At 34.0% G+C, this 27861-nt stretch overlaps 1 protein-coding gene across 1 annotated transcript; it reads left to right on the plus strand.

The window, feature by feature from the left end:
- The first annotated feature begins 7969 nt into the window (after positions 1 to 7969).
- Positions 7970 to 27479, plus strand: LOC132544210 (insulin gene enhancer protein isl-1-like). Its single transcript, XM_060207779.1, has 6 exons — positions 7970 to 8006; positions 8226 to 8415; positions 10139 to 10464; positions 15985 to 16277; positions 24096 to 24275; positions 27315 to 27479. The coding sequence occupies exons 1-6, from the start codon at positions 7970 to 7972 to the stop codon at positions 27477 to 27479; spliced, it is 1191 nt and encodes a 396-aa protein (XP_060063762.1).
- Positions 27480 to 27861: the final 382 nt, after the last annotated feature.

Raw genomic sequence — 27861 nt, forward strand, 5'->3', positions numbered from 1 at the left:
GAGTCCCTCCGTTTGGGAGAAGATCTCAATACTTATTTCAATTTTATATATAAACTTTACACGATTACGAAGCAAGCCAACAGCTTACGTCTACCTAATATATCATACTAATCACTCTCATTACATTGGGAGGACAAGGGAGTACCCCGGGGAAGACCCACGTGGTGAACTTTACACACTGATAAATCTGAATATCTATTATACGTACTCCATGAATAATTGATATATCACTGTCTGTCTAGCTTTCATGAGTTATAGGTTCACGTCTTGTTTGCAAATTAGAAATAGTTTTCAAAAATTTGATTGTTTCCCTAGAACTTGAAAGATAAACATAGAAAATAAACCCTTGTTGAACCTCATCCTCACGAGCCTGCACACGAGATCTTTTCGAAAACGTTTAGAAAGTCATGCGTCCTTTTATGCTGAAACAATACGTATGTATATAAACATGAAATATTGCATTTTGAAAAAACAACATAAAACAGAGTTGAGTACATCGACCGGTCAAGGCCAACTGCCGAAAGTGAGCCCGAACCCGAAAGGTCACGTGTGCCATGCCCCCTGGTGGCGGTTATCGATGATCATCCCCTTTTATATCAATAAACCGGTTCGTGTCAGTCCCTTTAATACAAATAAGCAGCTTGTTACGGAATTCAGGTCCGAGACCGTGTCTAAATATACAATACCCCAGGGGTCCCAATGTACTGTACATTTTGTACGTGCTGGGGCTAGGCCGTTTTACTATACATAATAATGATTTTTTCACCGATCCGTGAATCTTTGTTTAAATACAAAGAATTTCTTTAAATTATATATTTCGGTGATTTAGGGTTATCCTAATTTTTAAAAAATGAAATAAATACTGAAACCGAATTTACATTGCATGCATACCGATATGCACATACATGAACCTATTGTGAACTACTTAGAGAAACAGTGATTTTTATCATTATTAATCTATTTGGGGAAATGTCGAGGTCATAAGGTCGTACGATAGTTTATATTAAGATGAAACATATGCAGTTTGTTAGAAAATTAATTTCTTTCACTGATTAAGTTTACATCGAATAATGAAAAAAATAAAATCGAGTCAGTAATGTTGATCTACCTGGTCTTGCTGCGTGAGGACACTAGTTTTATGTTGAATTTCTGTCTCATTTAGAGGTGTACGACTCATTCGTACCTGTAGGTAGCACCATGATTTTTTACGTTCCATCGATGTGTCGAACCCCGATTATCTTTTCTTAAAAGCGAGGATTTTATCCTCTATGCCACCTGAACGCTCTTTATGTGATATTTTCCCTTGTTTTGTCAGAATTTTACATATTCTCAAGTATTTTCAAGCGTTCCTCAAAACATATATGTTTTTAAAATATCGAAGATACGATACAGTTATTAACACAAGTGGTGTATCTACAACAAGTTATTAAAACCGTACCATCGGTCAGTTTATTACGAGTTAATTCATCTTTGTGCATATCTAATTCCAAGACGTCGAAAAGTCAAAATCCCGATTGGTCTGTCGTCTATCAAGTCGAAAAATTACTTACAAAATGAACGATAATTCTGTACAAACGAGGGAAATGTATGTTCACGAAGAAAAGTGTTAGGTAAGCTGTCAATCGAGCACCCTCTTGATCTCATCCAAGTACACCCAAACAGTATATACGTGTGGTGTGATAAAGCAGAGAAGGGGCTTTATCGTGGTGATATCTCGTAAATTCGTCATTTCAGATATCATAATTTGCTTTTAATAGGCAGGGCCCTGTTTAGGGGTTATAGTCAACATAGCACAGTCCATAGTGGTCGCGAGGAACACAGATATTCCCGGCTCTGAGCTCCCGAAGGTCGAGAGGACGGGGGAAAGTTTGCGCTGTGGACGGTCGCCCGACTGTCTCCTAACCTATGTTATCAGTCGTAAGTCCCTAGCACGAGACAATATCTCAACACTCGGAGACCTACTAGCCTCCTCGCCATCTCCCCGCTGGGAAGTTAAAACCTACCTTGGTGTCACGGCTCCGTCTTACTTTCATTTTTCATTTTTTAGTAGCTATGAGCGATAGTGTATGTTTTGTCAGTGTTAATCTACGAAATCATTTTTCTTAGTTTTTTTAATCATAATTCATTGTCTGACAACTTCTTCTTCAATTTTTTCTTCGACCCACAATCCGAACTTTTTTACAATGACTTCCGGTTTCAATATCTATCTCTTCGAGCTTTCGAAAAGAAATGGAATCACTACAAACGACACTAGTAAAATGTTTTTTAAAAAAATCTCTGATTTTCATGTTCATTTTTTCTCTGTTTGACAGTTTCTGTTAAGCGTCACTTGAGCATTTAATCGGAACAACCCATTTTTTTCCATAAAAGAAATTATTGTTCTAAGGAGCATACTTCCGCTGTAACGTTATACCAGAGGTTATATACAAAATTGTCTTCTTCCATCGTCTGTAGCCGATAGAGAAGTAAATAGAACATAACGTTTACTTCGGCAACAATCTATGACATGTAGTTCACAATTTGGTTGAAAGGATTCGCAGGTTAGACTAATGGTGATCGTCAATTCCTTAAGTTCCCGTCACTCTTTCATTGATTCTCTTCAAAACTCATTACACGTATCATTTCAAACAATACATGAAGGGATATTAAATGGACAAGTAATGTATATGTGAAAAGTACTTATATCTGCAGTATATGTTACCATTTTAAACAATATTAACAAAGAAACGGTTGGTATCTTCACAATTCTGCTTGTTAATTAAGCTGGTTTCTTTAAATGTGTTGCTTAAACGATGTCGGGATTTTTACATAAAAAGAAAGATACATATATTAATATTATTATTTTGTCAAATAGCATTTATTTTCAAACATAATTCTTAAAACGGTCACGTGAATTTGCAAATATATAAAATTAAATTTCTATATGTTCAAACGTATATTGCCGAAAAGAGACTTTTGAAAGTGGCTATATGACTTCAGCTAATGTGTGTATTCAAATTTTTGGTGAGCTGAATTTCGTCAAGAGACGGTCAGAGGAATTTCGACTATAGTTGCCTTGCGTGATGGTAAGACGAGATTCTATTCACAGAAGATTGGCATAAATTCTATACAATTACCTTCATGATAAAAAAAAACAAAAGATTTCGAAAATTTCACTTATAAACGAAAGATGAGAATAGACTTTCTCTAGAATCTGTTTTTTTTTATCTATGTTCTTTAGAAAACCATGTTAACAATTTCCCATAATTTCTGTATTTGATATGTTCAGGCTTATCGTGACCTTAATTTTGAATATTTAACCGATAAATAGATCCTCTAACTGCAAACTTATGTCTATACATGTAACAGATCTAAAATATCAATTGTTTTATCTGCCCAGGCTGGTTATAGCCTATCGTTGTCGTGTAAGCCACGTCGCTTATATCATCGCTTAATTGACACTTGCCAATTTGCCGTTGGTGCAAAAGGCCTCGTACATAGTTATCGACGAAATGTCAATTAACGTGGTCAATGCTATCTATGGTAAATTCAATTATTCAATTTTAAATTCATAAAACTTGCTGACTACATGTACCCGTTTGTAAAACTTGTGAGAATGTCCAGGGGGCTACATGTAGTCAGACTGGAGAGAGATATACCACACTTTAAACAGATCCGAATATATATAAATGTAGTCGAATTATTTATCTGATGGAAGGACGGGTTCCATTTAAAGGTCGTAGAAGCTTATCAAGTTTTAAAATCTAACTTCTCATTCTAAAACCGCCAGTTACATATTGTACCATCTTAAAGTCAATGTTCACATCGGCTCAGCTAAATCACACTGGATCTATCCGTACGCAGAGAGAAGGTCACAGAAAAGTTGTTCAAGCGGAAAACGGAAAATTTTTGTTATGGATGGTTTAGAGTCTGATACGGAAACACCTACATTTACCACGCTGGTGGACTGCCTTGCTGGTGAGGGAACAGTTTCTTTTCAAATTTTTCCTGTTATGATATTTCACATATCATTAAAAAGTATCACTATACTACTCATGAAATCGTGAGCTTTACCCTTCGTAAAGATTTAAAGATTTTATAGAAAACTCCAAACCGTATCACTGTTCGTGTACGAAATATAAAATTACTCACAAAATAAAAAAAAATTTATGTGGTTTTATTCGGTTAATATCCAGAGAAAATATCTTAATTAATGCTAAGTATACTCAAGGTCTGGCGGGTATCCTTATCCGTGTATTCTATGACACCATACTAATAATAATTTTGTATTGATATAGATACAATAAACGAACAGAGAAATTATGATTGCTGAAAATAACTGATCGCGTTTAGGTTGAATAAGGGTCTTACGCACCATACCTCTTTAACAGTAAATAAAAAGACGGATTAAAAAATATAATTTAACATAGAATATGATCACCCATTTACAGTTTACGAACTTGTTTTAAAAAAACACATTTGTAATTTATTTGTTCTGAAAATTAATAATATATTAAAGTTAACTTAAGGTATGAGTAGGCACTTCTTAAATTCAAAAATCAAAGCGTATTGCACATTGGACAGTATTGGACAGTGTTGCCATAGTATGACATAACAATGACGCGCATTTTTCATCATCATTAAGATTTATGGTAAAAATGTCTGAGAGGGATGATTTCCCTCGGGAAATCATAACATTTTTTAAAATAAAAATATAAGCAATACACGTACCTTAATATACGGTAAAATGCACTGAGGCTTGATTTGATTTGTGTTTTTCCCCTCCCATTTTGATATTTTTTTAACCATTCTGAAAACGTACAAAATTAGTACCTTCCGTTTCCGGTTTTCAGAAGTTTTGACGTTAAAAAAATCAACATATCTTCAAATACAAATTTTCCAGAATACCGCATTTCATGGAACTACTAGCAATCGAGGTTATTTAATTTCCCCCAACAAGGAAATGAACAAATTCAAATCATAGATAAGAATTTTAATCTACACAAATGGAGTGACAGTTGTCAATAATCTAACAATGATAAATTTCATTTGGTTGTCTTTTTTTTCTTTCTTTCAAAGTTATGACAGTGCTTCGGTTTTCGATTTCGACTTACCTGAGGTTTTTTCGAGTACTTTTTTCCGAATGGGTTATTTATTAAACTGAAAATGACATGGCTTTGAAGGGGCATTTGAAACCCATGGGATTCGCTCTATCACTGAGTACGTGTGACGGACAGATCACGTGACATAGATTGGTGCAGCAGAATCAGGCTGAGACTAAAAATCGATGCGGACACGGTAGCAGATAAAGCCGGAGATAATGTCAATGTTGAACCATCTGACACTGCGCGTTGACACCGCTCGGATCGAAGCTATCGGAGAAAGATCGTAAAATCGGCCGTAGTTATCGCGTAAATATTGTCATCCTGGGTACAAACAACCAGAATGGCAGTTAGGCCTCTACCCCGTCCTCTGACAATACCGTGTCAATGTTTACATTCTCGTGGTGATTTCGTTACATACAGGTACAATTGTGTCATTGGTAGACACCTTTGGTGTTATTTTAAGTGTTGCTTTTTAATTGATTGTCGTGATAACACTATGACAATATGATCTTGTCACCACATATGGTCCATGTTTCGATTACTGCGAGGTGAAGTGATGTGTATGCTTCAACATCTCCGTAAAACACCACGGGATGACGATGATATGTACATTTATATTTTAAAACTCAAAATTAAAATTAATAAAAAGGTGAAAATGTTGAGAAGCAAATGTACTTTCGTTTTACGGTAATGTTATATTATCTACCAAAAAGACAAAGACGTATGAAGGAATGGGGACTTCTGATAACAGGCGGTGGAGAGAAAGAATGAGGAAATACATGTGGAGAAGAGGGGCGAATGAATGAATGAATGAATTGTTGTTTAAAAAAGTAAACAGACACCAAGAAACGACCAGAGAGCGAGAGACGTGAGGTCGCAGGGAAAGAGAGGCGGAGACATGTTGAGACATAGAAAACTTTGGGAGACTGATGTTTGCTTGACGTCGCTACAAAAGATATAAATACACACTAATTAATTCCGCCTCTTTAAACACAGGTAAATGTCAACATACAAAATATAAATATGTATAACAATTCAGTAAACCTTGTTAAAATGAATAATTATTTAATCTATACGAACAGTTTGCTAATGAGGTCGAAAGATTTGACAGCGGGCTATAATCACTGTAACGACGAGACATGAGGGGAGGAGGTTGGAGGAGGGGTATTGTTTTCAACGGAAGTTTTATTTACCTGGTAAAGCTGCGATTTAACCGAAAAATAAACACGATTAATCTCCTTCGGCTAAACAAAAGTGTTTCTACAAAGGTAGAGTCTTAAGGTCCTGAGTTTATTTTGTTAAATAAACAATCGTTCTAGAACAGCCCGGCTTGTATACCGTTCGCCACACGATCGGTCTGAGCAGTTATCTCGTCCGGACACAATGAAATAAAAACCGCTCACCATATTTACGATTCTTTAAGGAGAAATAAAATCCCTCATCTTCAAGCTTTAGTTAACATTATGAATTGTTTGACTTATGGGATACAGAAAACATTTCTTTATAAACACAACAGAGGCCGACCATGGTAGTCTACCCGTATGAATAACTGTTCATTTCCTTATAAAATCGAGCAGGATTTTTCACATTATCAAATACTGTTTAAGTCCGTGTCTTACATATTAACAAGTGTCATTTCTGATCTGAATCTTATCTTTGATCGAATATTGATTTCTTGGGAACATAGAATCAGTGTCAGGATACTACGTTTGTACTAATACAGATGTTTCTGAACGACTTTTTTGATAAATTAATATTTCCACTTTTACTTTACACAAAGATAAGAACAGTATTCCGATATCAATTGTTATAGGTGTGATGCTAAGATTTAATTCTCCGTGTTAATCATAGTTATACGTCAGCAAATAACTGAGAAGAGAAATCAAATTTTTTGTCATTTATGTAAATGTACATCTCGAAGTATCATTATGCCGTAGAGAGCTTTATCATTTAATCACAATGTGTGATATAACTTTGTTTCATTTTGGTATTATGCCTTTCAGTTTTTTATCAAGAAATTGTTTTACGGATACTACTTATAGTTAATGTTTTTAAGATGCAAAGTTGCATATCTTCATTTATCGATGTATTTTGAAATATAAAATTATATTGTTATACTTGTATATAATGTATGTTTTCAGCATATTCTGCTGATCCTGATCTGGTTATGAATCGGATGATGGATATAAATTTATTAATTTTAGAAAAAATAAATAAATAACACAATGTTAACTGGTAATTCACTTGACATTAACTCATTAATCTATAATTCATCAAATTCGAAACTCAAGCCATTTTTTTTATATAATAATCGATGTTTATATTCCAAAAGTTGACAACTAGGACTACCTACGACAGGTATGAGGTACAGGTAAGATAATTAAGTCACCTTATACAGGTAGACGTTTGTAAAAACAACCAGCCCTTTGGCAATAAACGCTCAGGTAACACACAAACGACTAACGACGCTTAAAGTATCAGAGAGTTCATTCTGTCAAACCGTGACGGATATTTCTCTGTTTTAGGCCCATGCTTTCGTTATCCGTCCTTCCCTGTGCTATACAACACACTCTTTCTTCACAGATTCATTGAAATATCAATATTTTAGACTCCCGGCTTCACCAGATGGTGTACGCCCATTCGAGGATGCAAACAGCCGAATCACGTGTGGCCCGTCTAATTGAACGGCTTAGCCAATCAGAGCACGGCTTACTGCAGTAGGAATGTATAGAGGAGTACGTGAAGTCGAGTGTACACACACATGACCGTGTTCAGAGCATACTAGCACGGAGCACAAGCTATATTAGCATAGGGTTTAAATAATATCTCGTGTTTTGTGTGTTTAATAACATTTTGTCAAAATTCCACCTTCAAAAGCCGACGATATGACGGCTGACACGCAGCCACCTCCACAACCAAAAAGTAAGTAATAATTATTTCTACAGATACCATTATCACGCTGTCATCCCTAACACCAGGATTAGGAAAAAGTTACAGACGGATTTGTTATTGTTTTTTACAACAGTGATATAATTAGTAATTAGATATTGACATGCTTTCATGTATATATCTATGTATTTATTCACAGCTTATTCATTCAAAAATATACAAATTATTGAAAATCTATAATTCATTTTTCAGAGAAACGGCGGGTTTCAGTTTGTGTTGGATGCGGATCTCAAATTCACGATCAATTTATATTAAAAGTGGCTCCGGACTTAGAGTGGCATGCTTCGTGTTTGAAATGTGCCGAATGTAACCAGTATCTGGATGAAAGTCACACCTGTTTCGTTCGGGATGGAAAAACATACTGCAGACGGGATTACGTGAGGTAAGACCATATTATGACGAAGGTCGACCCTACATGCCGACAACTCTCATCAAGTTATTTATCCACGGACGTTTACTTCGTATTAACAACGGAGTGATTAATTCCTGGCGTATCTTAGATTTTTTTTTTATGAGATTCGGTTGACAATTTTTGTTGGCAAAATTAAATGTATAAGTTTCTCATTACGATGTATATGACATTTTACAACATAAATGCTGAGCTGATAGGAGTTGATGGATTGATCAAACCATGGCATTGTATTTACGGAGTCCTTACTCTAGATTGTAAAATATATACAGTCATCGAAATTACTGGGAAAATCTATTATTTACCTGTTGATCAATTTTCTCGTCTGTTTATCACCTGAATCGGTATCATAGGTATAGATGTTGAATATTCATATATCAATTATTCATAACACGAAATTAAACCCTTGTGTTGTCTGTAATTTTCATAAATGAGTACGTATGAAAAATGTATATTCCTACATATAGTGAACGATGTGGCGGTGTTGGGAGGGGGAGTAGTATGGAAGGGGGACTTTATCTTAGTCTCCCGCTGGTTATAATTTAGAATTACGCTAGGAGACCAACAGTACTGGGGAATACAATCTTTATATGCCGTCTGTTTAGTTTTCAAAAGAGGTCACGGGCAAAATAAATGTTAAAACGTGGAATTATCATCAAATAATAGATTCAACATACCAAACACATGTTGTTAAAGCGTTGGAGAGTTGTTTAAAACCACGGTTGGAAACGTATATCTAGTTTTTAATAATAGTCAAGGCATTTATAGTATCGTATCTGTACTGTTGTATCCCACTCATAATGTCCTGCTACCTCAAATTCTGCGATTACCTAAAACATTACAATTTTATAAATATTCATTTATCAGTTTTATTTATATATGTAATTCACATTGTAAAATTTTGCCAGATCTCGGAACAGTAGGTTAGAGACATCCCAATAAATACTTAACAAACAAAGAGAAATTAATGAAGGAGACAACTTCATAAGTTTGAAATTTTCTGGTTCTATTGGACAGGTAATGTGAATACAAGTCTTTACTTACTGATTTCTGGCATTCTGATTATTCAGAGATATTTCATATCTTTTATTTGTTTTGCACTGTAATTCATACTTCCTTTCGATTCACCTAGTGTTTCTATAGCATTGAATTGGGACAAACACTTATTACACAACTACAGTACAATGCTTAATTATGAAAGCACACAAATAGAGGTTCCCCCTAATATTATTGAAAATAATTTACACATACATTTGTATATGATTTTACCTTCTTTAAAAGAATCTTGATATATAATATCATTAATAAATGAAAATCAATTAATAACATCATTATTATTAATAGAAAAATATGAATTTGAACAGATATCACAATGAAAAGTTAATAGAAATGAAACACCATTCTATACAATATCAGTTAGCCAATCTCAAACCGAAATCTTTATTTCTCATAGGAAAATCTACATGCCGGTATACAGATGTCAGTTACAAAACACAAACAATAATATTTTCATATTGATTTTACATATCTGATGCAATCTAACGTTCCGGATGAGTGATTCCGTAATGAAATGCCCGTAAAACATGTGGAGAATTATTGTTGATCTCTATAAAATGATCCGGGCGTCAGATCAAGATGTCATACACACCTTTTGGTGACAAAATATTATATATTTATTTACATATTTATGTTTCAGAATATTTGGAGCGAAGTGTAATAAATGCAATCAAACGTTTGGAAAGAGTGACTTTGTTATGAGGGCTAAGAACAACGTCTACCATATAGATTGTTTCCGTTGTGTTGCCTGCAGTAGACAACTAATCCCGGGGGATGAGTTCGCCTTACGGGACGACGGACTCTTTTGTAAGGCAGATCACGAAGTTGTAGAGAGAGCGTCTTCGAAGGAAAATGGAAGTGAAGACGGAAGTCCAAGGATTAACAACAATAATAATATTGTGACGAAACGTGCAAATAAAAATAACGATGACAATAACAACAATGAGAAAGGACTCTCTCTCGTCGGTAGGTATTCTTTACATTTTTTGTACCCCCTTTTAGTATTATGCAAGTTCCTGTGTTTACTATGACCCCTTTAAATATGTATTTCATTCCTAGGATCCTGTTTTTAGCACTGACCCTTCTACCAAAGTTCTTCAAAATATAACACTTCAGCTACTTACAATGAATTCAGACGAACAACAATATTTTAATCTAAAGATAATTACAGTGAACAATGTTGAATTTGTTTCTGAACAATGAAGATATGTGTTCATAGTACGACATTGTAAAATAAGCACACAGGCAATGAATATTTCCATATTTAGCACAAACTTATTAAATCATAAATTGTGTTTTCTGTCCACTTTTTCACCTCGCCGTATAAACCTCAAGAAACACGATGCATGTCTATAATAGTTGTACACAGATGACTTTATAAGATTTCAGACCACCTACAATTACGCTTAAATCTGTTCTTGGTCGCTGAAATGACAGTTCCATTATGAATCAGCCTTATGACAAAGTTTATTACACCTGCTACCAATCACGCACGACAAATCTCTGTCTGTGGCCCATTCAGGTCTTATGTATGTTAAGATATCACTCTGTCCGCTAAAATACCCCTCGTACGTGCGTACGAGCGTGCTTTTGGTGTAACTGAAAACCGTGCCGGGACGAGAGATTTAGTTTACACGGTCGGGAGGGGCCTGTCGTGCCTCGCGGTAGGAGGGACCATTAGGTACGTGTCAGGGTCAACTCCTAGATCTTATGCCACTGTGATATAGCCGCTATCACACGTGTTAATTTTGATTATAATTCACTTATCAGCAGATATCCTTGTTTGTACGTGGTGGGCCGGAGTATTTACGATACGAGATTAGGGAATTACACTCTCACCTATGTCCCGACCGTGTCACTTGTTGGACCAGAGATTTAGGTAAATTTTCCCAGACAACCTGACCCCTTAAATCACTCCCACGAACCTCCAAATCTTCTCGAGTTTTCCCTTCTTCACACGTATGTCAACAAACCACTGTCGTGAAATTAACATCATGAATATGCATTTTTTCTATGTTGACATTTATTGACAACCTTGTATATAGATATACACAACGATCATCATGTGAAATGTGCTACGAAATCTTTTGAGTATGAAAAAAAGAAACACACACAGAAAACACAAACGTAAATATCCGATTCATAAATCATCACATATCATAACTTGTGTCATATTTACACTCCCAGCTACTGCATTTATGCTAAGCGATGTCAGTCCTTTTTTTCATGTAGAGATTTCAAGATAACTTCTATTTGATGAAGTTTTTGACAATCTCATTTTCGTCAACTTTAAATTTAGCAGATAAGTCCGTTTAATATGGTTTATTTTTCTATGACACATTCCATTACTAAATTAATTTATCTGAAACTAATCGAGATATTCGCCATTCCTTTATAGAAGTTTAGATTTATCAATAACATTTTATTTGATATTATTAAAGTTTGGATGTGTTTAAAATAAACACACATGGCTTGACAATACCATGATCTAAATAAGGGTACTAAAATCAAAAGTCCTGTCGTTAAAAATATGACAAAGGTAAACAAACGCAGTGTGTCAACTCTCCCTAGAAGCGAAACACATATATGTTTATAACAGGTGAAAAGATGAAAGAAAATTGATCATAATTTAAAGAAACTGACAATATAAAAATGCAATATACCCAGCACCTTTGCTCGAGAAAATCGCAGTAAACGTTGCTGAACAACAGGAATAATCTTCATACCCCTGTACGCTTCAGGAATTGTTCAATTTACCGAAAAGAACGGTTGTTTTGTTACGAGAAGTAAATAAAGGATGGCTTTCTATATGAAATACACTTCAAACAGCAATAACAGTACACAAATAGTCGACACCTCTACCTGCCGATGTCGGAATTGATAGGCCGATATAAATAAATGTTTATTTTATTACCTTGTGGATGAAACCTCAGTACATGGGAAGTTAAAGAAACATTATATTCAAGTTTGTCACTCCTGTAAATGTTGACGAGTATTCGGCGGTGGCCTTTGACCCCGAGATGAACACGGAAGAAACTGACAACTGCATGGGAAATGACAACAATTATGATCTTGATCTCCCAAGTCTCGTCTGGAACGGGATGTAATCTGTGTCTCGCGCATAGACGACAGTTTATTTATTGGTCAATCTATGGAAGACGGCCTCATTATGAGCTTTATTATCAAGCGTGTCGTCGCAATGATCGTTTATCGGTGTAAATATGAAATATGAACCAGAGCAAATGTCAACGTAACCTTTCCTTGCCTCGGAATCTGCCCGGTAGCGTTTCACTGAAAGGAGACAGCCAGCTAAGATTTGTGGCTTTAATAAAAACTTGCTAGATTATCACAAAATTGTAGATATATTTACAAAATAATTAATTATCGTGTAAAAAATAGAAAAAGTTTATACGTCTAGTGAAGTACATGGTGTATATTTCTGTTGACGGTAGAAATAATTAATATCACACATAACATACGGAAATATTATATTGAATATTATAATAAACAAAACCATAACGAAGGATAGGTATATAATAGTTGATATGTCTTTTGAAATCTTCTAAATTAAATCTACACCTTGAGAATGGTTTATTCATTGTCAGTCTTTGCTAACTGTAAACGCAAACCATACCGTAGGGTAATGACATTTTTACTTTGTCCTTTAGAAATGAACATGTTAGTTTTCTCACAATCGGAACAAGTGCTCTGCCCTTTACAAGGTTAGAAGCAGACCCTTACTGCCTGTAGGGTGCTTGGGTAACATTTAAACAGAGCCTTAGGGTCGCACAAATCACCTGTTGTTGAACGCCCCCTAATATTAACGATGGACGGAATTGATTTATTTAACAATTTACCGAATGAAGTCCTAAATATGTACGTTAGACTAAACAGTGACAGATTTTACCGCCCCTATAGCGGTATAATTGATACCAGTTGTCAGCATAAACGTTTTTGTCAAAGACTTGCTCACACAATGTTCTCCATGGAAGCTATATTATTGTAAGGAGACTTAAATTCTCCTTATAATGATCGAGATTTAAGACTGATCGAGTCACAATCAAAGCGAAAGCACCTCGCATATTGTGTCACCTATTTAGGGTTTTTATTTAAAATTGTGCATGAATTAGATGTAAAAATACAAATTGTCTTGGAGAGAGTACTTGTACAAAACGGTTATCAATAAGACCTCACAAGACGTTAATACCAACTCGACTGTGAATATTGTATCATTTTTTATGAATATTGATTTCCCATAGGTATACACTTTCCACCACTGTTTAACATCTAATACAGGTAAAATCGGTTTTGAGCCTTGAACGGGGCACATGTACTTTGTTTAAGATATACATCGAATGTATAATTATCTTAACTTAATTGACGTGCAAATGACGCTTGTTGAATCAGGATATTAATTACAGAATTTGGTAATGTTATTCAAAATAATAACTTTGTAATAATTTTAATATCAAACTATATGATAATTTCGGAGTAAACAGTTGGAATAATCAGTATCACATGATGTGTTTCTTATCCTATAACATTGCTAGGGATACTCACATTTCTAATTTCTTTATTCTTTAAATGGCGAAACCCAACATCATGACAACGGGTTTGTCGGTTCTTCACGACGCGTGACAACTTCGATACTAATTACTTGATAATTTCATTCAGTTTGCTACCTGACTTTGTACCTCGTCTGATAAGCCTCGTCAAAAGCAGGAAAATAATAGCTAATAATTCTCCGTAATCAGGACATTCAAACACCAAATTTCTCCGTTCATTACAGCAAGATTAGATACAAAAGCATGTTATCAGTCAAACGAGGTAAATATTGTATAAAGATCTCATTGCTAAATAATTCATTCTAAATATGGCTGAATCAATTATCAATTATTTATTCATAACGTTCAAACTGGCGATAGATCGGCATGGCAAATTATCCTAACAATATGCACAATATATAGCCGTAGGAAGAAACGTAAAATTCCACACCGATAAGGCACTTGTTCCGTTATTGCTAGCGGTCCTCTGTACGATAAAGACGTCTTTGCGCCTGACAAACGCTACGTATTACCATTGTTTTGCAGCTTAGAGGTAAATTGTTCACTTTCAAACGTCTCCCTTGCGGTTCTTTTCCAAATATATGTTATCACTGAAATCGACATATGTAAACAAATCACAAAGATATCATACACACCGCATCACTTTGAGCAATAATCTGTTTATCATATACATTATTATTATTGTAGAACAAACACTTTTCTGTGAAATTTCTTCTTATTAGTTAAATCTTTGTTATTCATTCTGATATAACGTTTTTGTAATTTGTAATGTTACATCATTATTTTGTTATATTGGATACAATTCAGTAATAAAGTTGGAAGTCTGGACTAAGATCACTGGTGTACTCTTACACTGTTGAATTATTGTTTGTGCTATTAAATATAATATATATATATATACAATCGCATGAAATTCTTATTTAATGCCCTAGTTACAAATTGAAATAAGTAAATGAATAAAGTCACGCGAGTCTGTTTTTTTTTAAATATTGACATTTGCTAGGATGTAATGTGTTTGATGAAACAACGGTAAAAAGTATATGCACACTCATTTACAATTCTTCACAAGCTATAAAAATGTCTTAAAATAGAATGAAAACAGTCAATTGTTATTGGTAACAGCTGTAATTGAAAATACTTGCACCAGGTATTGTGAGATAGTGCTTCCACAAACGGAGGTAATTATGGGTGACTTAAAACTACCAATAATTCCAGCATACCTGTCGAGCGTCAAACACGTATCGTAAATTGTTTACCTGTGTTGACGAGACAACTCTTTACGTCGTCAGTAGCTCCAATGCGGGTCCATCGAGGACATTTGTTTTCTTCCTTGCTCTTAATAAATAATAAAATAGTTTATTTGTCTTAATGGTGTACAAATATATACCTTTGTAATAAAACGGTGATGTACTATATGTATATATAAATTGTATATATCTTCACCTGCACTGATTCATTGATGATAAATTCCTATTTCAATGGAATACTATTCAAGTAGTTCTACATTGCAATTTCAATATTTGAATTAGCTTGCATTGTTAATCACAGTAAACTTAGGATTTTTTATATGCTTTGATATCACCTCGCTAAGGTAAAGTCAGTTGTAGAAATGAAATATAATTCCATCGCTTTTATGAATTAATTCATATCTATTTTTTAATCCGATTTTTATCACGAATGTTTAATTAATGATTTACAATGGACACAGTTTATTTGAACTTTGTAACATATCATTGAGTAATTCTTAAACTGATACATGATACGCTCCATATTATCAAATAAAAATAATGTGATATTGATTACCAGTGTTATCGTTTTTATTTGTTTACAGAAATTATGATAAATCAATTACAAAAGGCAGAGACGTTACTCATGAAACGAAATCAAAACTTGTAAAATTTTTGTTTTAATTTGATTTCAGCTGGTCGGGCGGAACAAGTGTCAAATACGAAGACAAACGGAACAAGATCGCATGTTCATAAATCAGAACAGAAGCCAACTAGAGTTAGAACAGTGCTCAACGAAAAACAATTACATACTCTGAGGACGTGTTATAATGCAAATCCGAGGCCGGATGCTTTAATGAAAGAACAACTTACTGAAATGACAAACCTGAGTCCTCGTGTAATCCGGGTGTGGTTTCAAAACAAACGCTGTAAAGACAAGAAACGGAGTATACTGATGAAACAATTACAACACCAGCAGCAGGAAAAAGTGAGTAAATTCATAGTAAGTGAAACTTTTTCTTACATCTCTGAGATAGCAAAATTCTGAAATTTTCTCTATATCCACATTAAGAAATGAAATCAAAAATATCTTTCTCTGGTCTTTCGAACACGGTCTTATTTTGTCTTCTTCGTTTTTCATCTTTACTACATCCCTTAATTGTGAGTAATTGATATTGGTTTAGGGTATGTAAAATGTTACTTTCGAACATTTTGTCATACGAGTTCATGTGTTTACAAATATGAAACACAGAGCAAATCCACCACAAAAACATGTTTTCCAGGTGTATTGTTGGCTACGTTATGTGTTACTGTTTGAAATGTGTTACTGACGATTGTTGTAAGGTATACTTGTTATATTGTATGTTTAGGTAATTGCCAGCTTTGTGTACCATATTTTTTGTAGTCTGCATATAAATATCGGAGTGTAATAACAGATATACGTATCCATTGTAAATAGACATTATTTGGTATCTGTCATCAAGAAAGCATTAATGTTTACAAATAATTTGTTGTATCATCAGTTTATTAAAAAAAATCGAAAACACTATGAAAATATTTTTAAAACGGCCGGTATGCATAGAAATGAAATATTTCATATTATCGTATAAGTCTCTGGCGGAAAAAATTATCTTTTACAAAAAAAAAAAGAAAACAAAACAAAACAAAGCAAAGCACAGCCAAACGAAAACGTTAGAAGTAAATCTGTAGTATATGAACACTTTATTGCGTAAAATTTTAATTTACGTGTACAAAATTTACTAAGCAGCAATTTTTCAGTTTGAACTAAAAGATTAAATTTCATTCATAAAAATTGGACTCTTTTACCTCTAGTTGACGTTTAGTAGAAAATAGAATGACTTGAACTTGACAAACATAGGCATGTTCCAAGGATCGACCCAACCCACCGAGTTCACATGTGTGTTTATCCAAGGGATTCTAATATTTGCAGTTCTCTTTACAACGTGGACAGAAAGGCTTAGCTACCACTGCCAAGACATACAAAAATTGTCTAGCCGAATCTCGCTGTTTAGGAATACACGGAGGTTGATAAATTTATTGAGATTTATAAAAATTTGCAGAGAAATTAGAGTAATTTAACCGCTTGTTAAAGTATAACGTTTACATGGAGACTGTTAACGATGCATATCAGTGTTTATTTCATGATCTTTGTAAGAATTGTGGGAGTGAAAATTATTTTCATTGATAGAGACAGCTTTTTGTTGTTGAATACTATGACAGACAGTTTATGTGGTGTTAATTTATATGACGACAGCAATTTGGCCGTCGAAATGAAGGTTGGTATTTCTAAAATGTTGATAATATCTTCCACCCCAACCCCCACATAAAAAAAAGATAAAAATAATTTTTAAAAAAATAAACAATAGCAAAAAACAAAACAAAAACAAAAAATAATAATAATTGAAATGTATCCCGTTATAACAGATTGTAATTTTAAGGTAATAAATATAGTAAAATTTGATAAAAAAATTATTTAAATAAAAATATCATTGTAATCATGAGTTGTATCAATAGCGCACAAATATTGACATTTTATCCGAAAATAAAGAAAGTATATAATATTACATTATTAAGTGCATGAATACACATGTGTCCTTGTTCGGTCCACATATGTTGCTTTCATAAATGTATAACCAGCATTTCAGCGACAGCCTGGTATACTAAACCTGCTGGTAGTCAGCCGGTACACTAAGCATTTCAGTTTATCTAAATCTAAAACAAAGGGGTCCTTTACTAAGAAACGTGTTTGATGTCGTTCATGGTATCACAACAGGAATAACTAAAAAAATATTGGCAAGATATTATTGGATCAATATAATTCAAAATTTTTTTTTTCTAATTATTACAATTTTATTATCATACCTTCAATGTGAATTGAAAAGTCTGATATCCTGATTCGATTCGTGAGACCTGCGTTTTCTCGATACTCGAGAGAAACCAAATTATTTGCAGGTTCAGTTTCCTGAACTAGAGTCGGTATTGATGTCTTCTAAACCGTGACAGTAAATTAAACATCCACACTTGACGCGGAAACGACTGCATTGTCTCCTGGTGTCTAGTCTTGTTGTATTGTATAACTAGAAATTATCTGAATTTGCTCTAATTACCAACAATTATATGATTCTAATGTCTCGGCATTAGTAACAGTCCTGGAAATATTTCTCTAAAACGCTCCATATATAATACAAAATATCACTCCAAGGCGAACTGCATTCCATTTAACTATATTTGATAATAAAAAAGGCACCATTTTTCTGAAAAAAATCCTATATTCTAAAAATAAAAGAAACCGTTACTGTTTAACACATTTCATTGGTACCATTTCTTCAGTGACGTGTATTAGAGAGAACCAAGGAGTCTGTCGCGTGCAGAAACAAATTCCACGGTGCCTAATTGGAAATACATTGAATTAAGTCTCTTATTGAATCCTTGGGGGTATTTACACTTGAATGTGGCCGCTGATAACCATAAACAACACCTTTTCTCGTGGATAATTCAACAACATTATTTGTAAACCAAAGAAAATTTACTTTGCTGTGGTTGTAATTCCCCCGTGACAATGTTACAGTCTTTCTCACGAAAGGCAAGCAATAATTGAGAGAACCGGAGGCGGTGCGGACACCCCCTACCACTTTCCTGTTATTTTCACTATTATTTTCCCTTAAAGCATGATGTTAACTTAATTTGAAAAATCATAGGACAATGGGAGCAAAAATCTGGGGACATTTGTTTGGCAGTGATTATGCGGACAAGGTTCCTGAGGCATGGAAAAGCCGAACTGAATTACCTGCATCCAAGCTCAATATGACTTAGACTTAACGACACGTTCTTCACAGACCCGGACAATGACCCATTGGTCGAATAGTCACTAATTTTTTTTATTTTCTCCTTTTTGTTTTATACCTATCCGTTGCCATGTCCTTTTAAAAGACTTCATAATTTAGCACAATACCTGTTCGATTGCAGTATGCTTCACTGTGACGATTGTATTTAGAGATAAGAAAACTAGTATTTGGATCACAATTCCTTTCATTATTATTAATTTTTGTGTGATTAATTTTGACTTCATGACTTCATTTTGAACTCATTGATTTCTAATTCTTAAAAAATTATAAAATCATACAAAAACTCAATTACTGTCAAAACCTTAATCATGACAATATAACGAAAACCGACTTAACAGTGAAATTCGGCTAATGAAAATATCTTGCCATATCTGACGGATTCAACATATTTGCCTTTAACATTGCTTTAATCTATGTCGTGCCACATCCGGCAAATACAGGGTTCTTGTCAATGTCAGTTAATACAGTCTCACTTAAAATATCCATACGTTTCTCATAGATGTTGAAACCGGTTTTGTTGTTTCATTGATATTCACATAGCTCTATCGTATTTGCTGTTATCTTCCGAATCTGTTGTCTGTTTTTACACCCGTTTGGTTAACTGTTATCTAAATGATTGTCGTTTACATATCTAGGTTAAAATCCATCATTGATTGCGGTTTCCACAAACGGTACAAACAATGCCACTACAATTACAGAGACAAGTCATCGATAAACAAACAACAACGCTATCGTTATGATGAGACGCGGTGATATTGCCACTATTAATACTACAAAAGTCATGAATATGTTAATAACCTCCAAAGGACAAATATCAACGATTTGGCATAAGTTGGTATACTGATTCATCGATTTATGTTTACCACTATATATCTCTTTTGTTAAATGGAGACTTAAAACCTCAGCGTGGCGAGGCTGCGACAGTCGGCTTCTCTTCAATACCTTGTGAAGTATACGGTTTCGACATTACGAGAGCCAGCGACGATGAACTGGAGATAACAATTGATGATATTTTCTCAAGGTCTTTCAGTGCAAGTTTAGTTAGGCAGATAAGTTGTAGTAAAATGCATCATTGTTGTTACTTTTCTAGCTGGTAAATCTGAATATTGTCTCCCACAATAACTAACGGATACTATCATAGGGAAAAGAGACTTCTCCATTTCCTTTTGTAAAAGAAAATTGTATACAGGACATCTACATTAACATATTAATTGGTAAGGTATTGTTATATGATGACGCTAATCCTCTGATCAGTAATACATCAGATATAATTATGTTTTTCGTTGCTGTAACATTTGGGATGCTGGTTTTAACTTGTGTGTTTGGTATCATCGTTATGATAAGAACACTGTCAAAACTTATATTTATGCTATATGCTTTAGTTGACCGTCAAAATGCACGGCATCAGATAGGTTACAAGGTTCCTCTTTACGTCCGATCATAGAATCGAACCCGGACGCCTAGACATGTTCGTTTTACTGTACCAACTGACCACTCAATCTACAGTCAACGGCACACACTTAAATAACATATCAACATGCTATATGAAGCAATTTGTCGTCACCGAGTTAAGGTTTATACATGATAAAAATCCCAAATATAAAGACAATCTTTTGAGTGAATATTATCCTCACTTTATAGCGAAGCAGTTGCTATCATAAGCAATACAATAATGTTTACAAGTAAGATATCTTTAGTGAGTAGATAACTTTCGTTCTGATGTTTTTTAAAACATGTATCTTAAGTTAAGAAAAATAGGTTATTTCAAAGAGAAGAATGCTTCAAACTTTAGAGATCTGAAAATCCATAACTCCTTGGAAAATGCAATGATATTTTGCGTTAACATATCAACAGAATGACGACTAGGAGTTCCAGAAAATAGAGAAAAAACAAAAAGAAAAAAAACGAAAAGAAAAAAATTAAATGAAATTGAATAATTCTATTAAATAGATAATGAAAGAAATTTTCAAATATTTATTTCGTTTGATAATGAAGAGTAATACTCCGGAAATTTACTGAATCTTCACTTCAATGGGAGATGTTCTATGCAGAAAATCAGTTGTATGAATATTGTCAAGATTGTCTGTCCCTGGTTTTGGATAATTCGTTGCCTTCAGAACCTGCACATATCGGGAATGTCAGGACCAATGTCAGCCTGGCAGGGAAAGTGATTTAGCAATGATTATACAACGATGAAGGAGCGAGGCAATTTTGACTGTAATCATTGTCTATTTATTTGTAACCCCTAGTCGGTCATCATTTGGTTATTGGGAATTCTGTATAAGCCGTATGCACTGGCATACACGAGTGATATTAGAATTTAATAATAGCCTCTCAGCCTTTCTCCGAGAGGTCGCGCTTTCACACAGAGCTAATTTCGTGTAAATTTCTCTGATGATTAGCGCATGCAGTCATTTAATTTCCTCCAATTCAAACAGCTTTTTATATTATAAATTTCTACTTATTCCGGTCCCTCCGGAAATTAAGAAATTCCGCAATTAGATTACACCTCTTCCACGCGATTATTATTATCAAATCGTATTGTTTGTACCCCCTAGTTAGGAGGAATCAGCCGCCGAGATAGAGTGCAAGAATATACTTCCCTACGTTGCTTTGTGTTCTATACCGGTATACATCGTATTTTCATTTTTTTCATATCCAAATTCCTTATAAACAAACATAGATACATTAAGTTTTATACAACAAATCAAATTTACATAGTTAACACGAAATTGATATTTAACATTCGTTTGTAAACATATTTCTTCAACAAACCAAATCATTTATTGAGAAGGGAAAAATTGTCATTTTTAATCTTTTTAGGGAACCGTTCGATTGACGAATACCGTTTCAATAAACACCTTCCCTCTAGGAATAGTCCGATCTTAAGGTGTATGAACACGAACACATAAAAATGAAATATTTTATATATATTTGATGCAATAAATCGTGTGCTTTACACACTAACCGTGTTGGTCGTCAATTCAGAATTGAACCCTGAAACTGTGAGGGTGAGAAAAGTGTCTCACCATGATCTATCTCCTTTCCCTCCAGTCAACACCACATCTCGTGATGTAGTAGGCTTTACAGGAGTAAACTATGAGAGAAAAAGCTCCGAACAGAACCATGACTTCGGGGTTCGCGTGATATAGGATTACATTATATTGTGCAAACATAGCGCTTAACAGAAGGCCTGTTGATTGTTAAGCTAATTAAAAGCATGCTCGTGTTGATAATCAGTGGGCATCTGTTCCGCCTGTGTACAACATCTCCGTAAAACTCCACACAACGTTCACCGGGCTGAACATAAACAGAATTTACATCTCTGAAAAATGAATATTTAATAGCCTCTTAATACTTCCGTTGGTTGTAAAGCTATAAACAATGATTCGTACGATTTATATTATTCTATAAAATATGATTTGTTGATTAATTGGGAAGTTTTCCAGCCCACAATAATGATCAAATGCCCTTGACATATGATATCTAGTCTCAGTAGAAATGATTTTTATTCGATTGATTTAATCTATTGTAATGAGCGTGCTACAAATAACGAGCGTTTGAATATTGTCGTGTAGTGTTACCGGTTCTATCGACTCCCAGTAGTGTAATAATAATAATTTCATTATCCATTTTACCGAAACAAACAATTCATCCGACCAAAAGAAAAATAATATGGACATTTCAAAAGGTGTCATATTTAATGCTAATTAAAACATTCTGACTAATGATGTGTGAGTATGTAGTTACAAAAAAATACATAAATATTGTACAAATGACCCGTTGAAACACTTACATTATTTTGATCTAAAACAAACACTTTCAACTCATAAATAATTACAACAAAATTGAAGTCACGCTCTCAATTCAGTGCTTATTAATTTATTATTATCTTCACGAGATCTTTACTTTTTTTTTTTTTTACTAATTTCCATTCCGGGTGAATGCTCTCATAAATCGACAGTTTGATATCTATACATATGTATATAAATCATAAGATATACAGAGGTGTTATATAATAACAATGCCTTATTTGGTTACAGGTCAATAAAAGCCGATAAAACCAGAACGTATTTTTTCAGAATAGAATGAGTCGAAATTTGATCCCTGTAAACAAATGCAAAACCAGCAATCGTGTAAAGATGGATTTATTCAACATGATAATCAAAATTTGAAATTTGTCTGTCGATTCCAATTAAAACTTTGTGTAATTCTAACTTTGAATGGTGTGAATGACGTTGTATCATTCCTATTAAAGGTGTATGTGAAGACTCGGCCTATATCTAACGATTTATTCTAAACGTTACGTTTCAAATAGGCTGTTATAGAATAAACGAGAAAGGTTTTTTTTCTCTCTTTTTTATATTGATTCCGGGTAGACCACTGTCATCTTTCTGTCGATAACATGCTAGACAGCAAACATGCAAGTCAACTGAACGTAATTTGTATACGCTTCAATGTATCTGAATGAACAACTACGAACGTCATTATCAACAAATCGAAGGCCTCCAACACTTCTATCATATATAACGGAGCCTGGGCACTTTCCCTCATTATGTAATCTTTCTTTCTCAAATAAAGCGAAAGTAAATTCCGATAATGACGTAGATGCGCATTTGAAAAATATCTTCTCATGAAAATGAAGTTAATTATTGAAATGCACTGAATATCCCCAAGGGATGTAGATATGCACATGGGATAATTAACAACTGAAATTGTATATATCTTTTGATCAGGAGACAAAAGCGCATACGAATTACTATTTGATACGTTGCGGCATGAATATCTACAGCAAGAATAGACCGTTAAAGAATAAACCCGTTCTGAATTTGGTGAATTATTGTTTTTATTACACTTGACTATCGCTGTTTATTTTCTTTTTACATTTTCCCGATAAACATCAGGCGAAATATCTAAAACCTATTTTTGCACTCTTGCAGAATGGCGGACGGTTGCATGGTCCACTTCAAGGAGTTCCAATGGTCGCTTCAAGTCCCGTTAGACACGAAAGTCCCATGCAAGCTAATGCGGTAGAAGTGCAAAGCTACCAGCCACCGTGGAAGGCTCTCAGTGATTTTGCCATGCAAAGTGAACTTGAACACCCGCCATTCCAACAACTGGTGAGCACGTTTGTTTGTGACGTCACACACGATGACGATGACGATGATCATGTCGTGTGCTATGATCAGTGCTGACCGGAAATTACGTCACTCTCGGCAGAGTACTTACGGTAAACGCTATTTAATTTTACTCCTGCCCTCATGCTATGCAGTTTCTGTTATCATTAGACCCATGGACACTACGCATGTTTAGGTACTCAAATAATAACTGATTAAGTGATATATAAACATTATATTTAGTTAAAATATTTAAATGCCTGCCGTTATTGATGTATGAGTTACAAAATCATATTTGAGAAAGAAAACATAAATAACGAGATTCAAAAGATATCTTTAATAGATTTTATGATGTTGATTATAAGAGTAACGTTAATGAAACTTTTTGGGTTCAAAATATATTTACCATTTTGTAAGCTTTGGCATTGAAATTTCCCCTCACACATGCGTGAATCCTCACTCTGCTTCTGTAGCTATAGTTTGTTGTTATCGCCTCTGTTATCATTTTAAATTTCTTTGTGTATAGCCGTTTTTGTTGCATTTTGATCAAAACGGTGCAGTATACATGCACTATAATATCCATAGATGTTTTGGAATAATATTTTGAATATCCAAGAAAAAATTACGAGAAATTATTAGAAAAAGTAAGTGAAGAAATGGTGATTCATAATGGAACTGCATAGCAAGTCTGTGAGAGTTAAAATTAAAAAGCTTTGCATGGTTGTTTTATTTCTGCCTAGTAGAGAGAGAGTAATTCGTTCAGTATTAGATCATATGGATGTTGATTTTTAGTTTCAGCATGACACTTCTTTTTGATTTCCTTGATATTGTTGTTATATATTGTGAATCATTTAACTTTCGCAAAATGAATTTCTGTAATTAAGTTCTTGACACAAACAATAATATCCATTGGGTGTCAATATGTGTTTTTCAATGATAATGCAATTCACTTATTCTTTTTGCAGATAATTAGATTAAATGAATTAAAACTAGTTTATGTAATTTCAAATTTAACCATCGATACGTACGCGCCACAAAAAATAAACCGTCGCTGTGATATGTTAAATAGCGACAACAATTGTTTTCATAGTGATTTGGGAAATATATTCCAAAGACAACATCGTTTCGAAACACCAAGGTTTCCATCTATTGTTGCCTATGTGTGTTATATTTATATCTAGTACTTGATCATGCATTTAGTACCGCGGACAAACCTAAATATCCTTATTGACACAAATTCGCTTCCATATACTCACATCCTACACACAAGTATGTTTGAAAATACGCTTATAAAATGAATACATTATCGCAATGTTCACAAGCATGCATCTTAAAGAAACGGAACACCACACGCTGTATTTTGTCCTGTGAGAGAGATTGGCTCACAGTTTATCATAGTAGCCAGTGTGTTTGACGAATAATAAGCATTCTCTTTGATCATTATTATGGGTGATCGATTTATTTGATGAATCAGCTAAAGCTGTTTATATAGGTCTTGACACACTTTTCTACGTCATCCGCACGAGGTTATCTTCTCTACATTTAATTGGTACTCTTCATCGTACTCCATAACAAATATAAAAAAAAGATATACAGTATATTTGAGTCTTTTTTCCTTTATTCGAAATTATATATTTCATAATTTTTATCTGATTTGCATCAGTGATAAAAATAAACTAAAGATAATAATACCAGGTTCAGAAACAATGCGTTTTAACACAGGGTCTTCAGATATTTATACCAGTTCTACAACCAAGGTTGGCTTTTTATTAACGTTTTATTTTTACATTTTTTGTGTGACTAACAAGTCGCAAAATAGGGTAATGCTAAATGGTAATTTATTATTAAAATAACCTTAATCTGTGGTGGAAACATGTTGATATATGTTTCTATGTATTGGTGGATTAAGTTATACCCGAATTTATCTTATTCGTCCTACCTATCTCGTTATAACACACCGATACATATATATAACCTATACTCAGTAAATAATCAGTGAGCAAATACAATATTTATACCGCTGTGTAAATAAAGCTTCTTGACCAATGTACATGTTGACAAATACTACCTAGGGTTACGAAATCTGAAACATAACGATCACAGAGACTTGTTGATTCAACCCGTCAATATTGTCATACTTTCGATATGACACTTTTATATTGATTGTGATCATAATATTCAATAGGGTCGCATTCTACATTTTGAGCCAACCACATACAAATATCAGATTTACGAGAAAATGTAGGAAAATTGTAGTAATGCAAAAGTACAAACTAGATGCAACAAATCAATTACCATAAATAGTTACACAGAAATATTCATCACTTATTTCACGAGAAATTTATATTTTTGTTCTATATTGAAAACATTTGAAAGAAAACATTTGTCTTTTTTCGATTCTATTGTAGCACATTCTATCGGTCAATGCAGAACACAGTGTTAACCAACTACGAGAATCCAAAATTTTTATATATAAATTTATATTAGTGATTTATTTCACTTAATCTTCACTTCAACACATTTACCCAAAGCCAGTAATTCTATCACAATATACACACAAGGACAATATACTTACGATATAAAACATAAATGAACATTTTTCAGTTTTTGTTAGAAATTGAATTTTCTGTGTTATCACTGTCTCAAACGATAAAAATTCTTAGTCAATATTGGACCTGACTTTGTTTACTATGACTTTCGGCATTTACATTGTGTTTATTTACGCGGAGTTTGCGGTTAAAAGCCAGAAAATGAAATCAGAAGATCGATCATTATTAAGTACATTTTGGTCTTGGAATGGTAATTTTCAAGATAGTTTGTTCCATGCGCTATATATTTATGGAAAGTATCAACATAGGATGCATTATCTCATTCGGTGTATGATAAACTCGCCGTCAAAACTATGTTCTCATATACATGTATATATTTTGCAGATTATTATATTATAAAAAAGCACTAACAAATTTATTTCATCTGCTGTTGATTTCTGTTATGGACTCGGTGATAAAGACATATTGTTACATTTATTTTCTTTAATTTCAGATGAATTCCTTTGACATGGAGGATAACCATACGTATCATGAAGGCTATGGTAACGAGTGGATTCACCATGACCAGCTGCCAGATCATATGGATCATATGGACCAGTACTCAGACTCTGAGTTCCCTGAGACACCATCAGAAATGTCAAGCCCACTAAGCCAATAACACAGGATGTGTACCTTTTTTCGCGGGAAACATTTTGGAACTTTAATTCAAACATGGGAGGTTTGATTCTCAAATCAGGGACTAATGTTTCAAATGGTGGTTTATTTGGACCAAATTGTATGTGAATGGTATGTTATGAACTTTGATAGCGAGAGAGAAAAAGACACTCATTTAAATGCTTGATCTCTCGTAATTATAATTTGTGTTTTACAAACGCAGATCTGATCCTGGTTTATATGTAAATGTTGTGGTTGTCACGTGATTGTGAAATTTACTGTCGTTTTGTGTATAGCTGAATTTCACATGAAGTAACGCTGTACATAGACTATGATATGTGTGGAAGATTCGGAGACATTCTACAAATTTCATTCTCTTTACTGGA

The sequence above is a fragment of the Ylistrum balloti genome, unplaced genomic scaffold (assembly GCF_031769215.1).
Source record: "Ylistrum balloti isolate Yb309-2 unplaced genomic scaffold, AGI_CSIRO_Ybal_v1 Utg369782, whole genome shotgun sequence".
NCBI classification, from domain to species: Eukaryota; Metazoa; Mollusca; class Bivalvia; order Pectinida; family Pectinidae; genus Ylistrum; species Ylistrum balloti.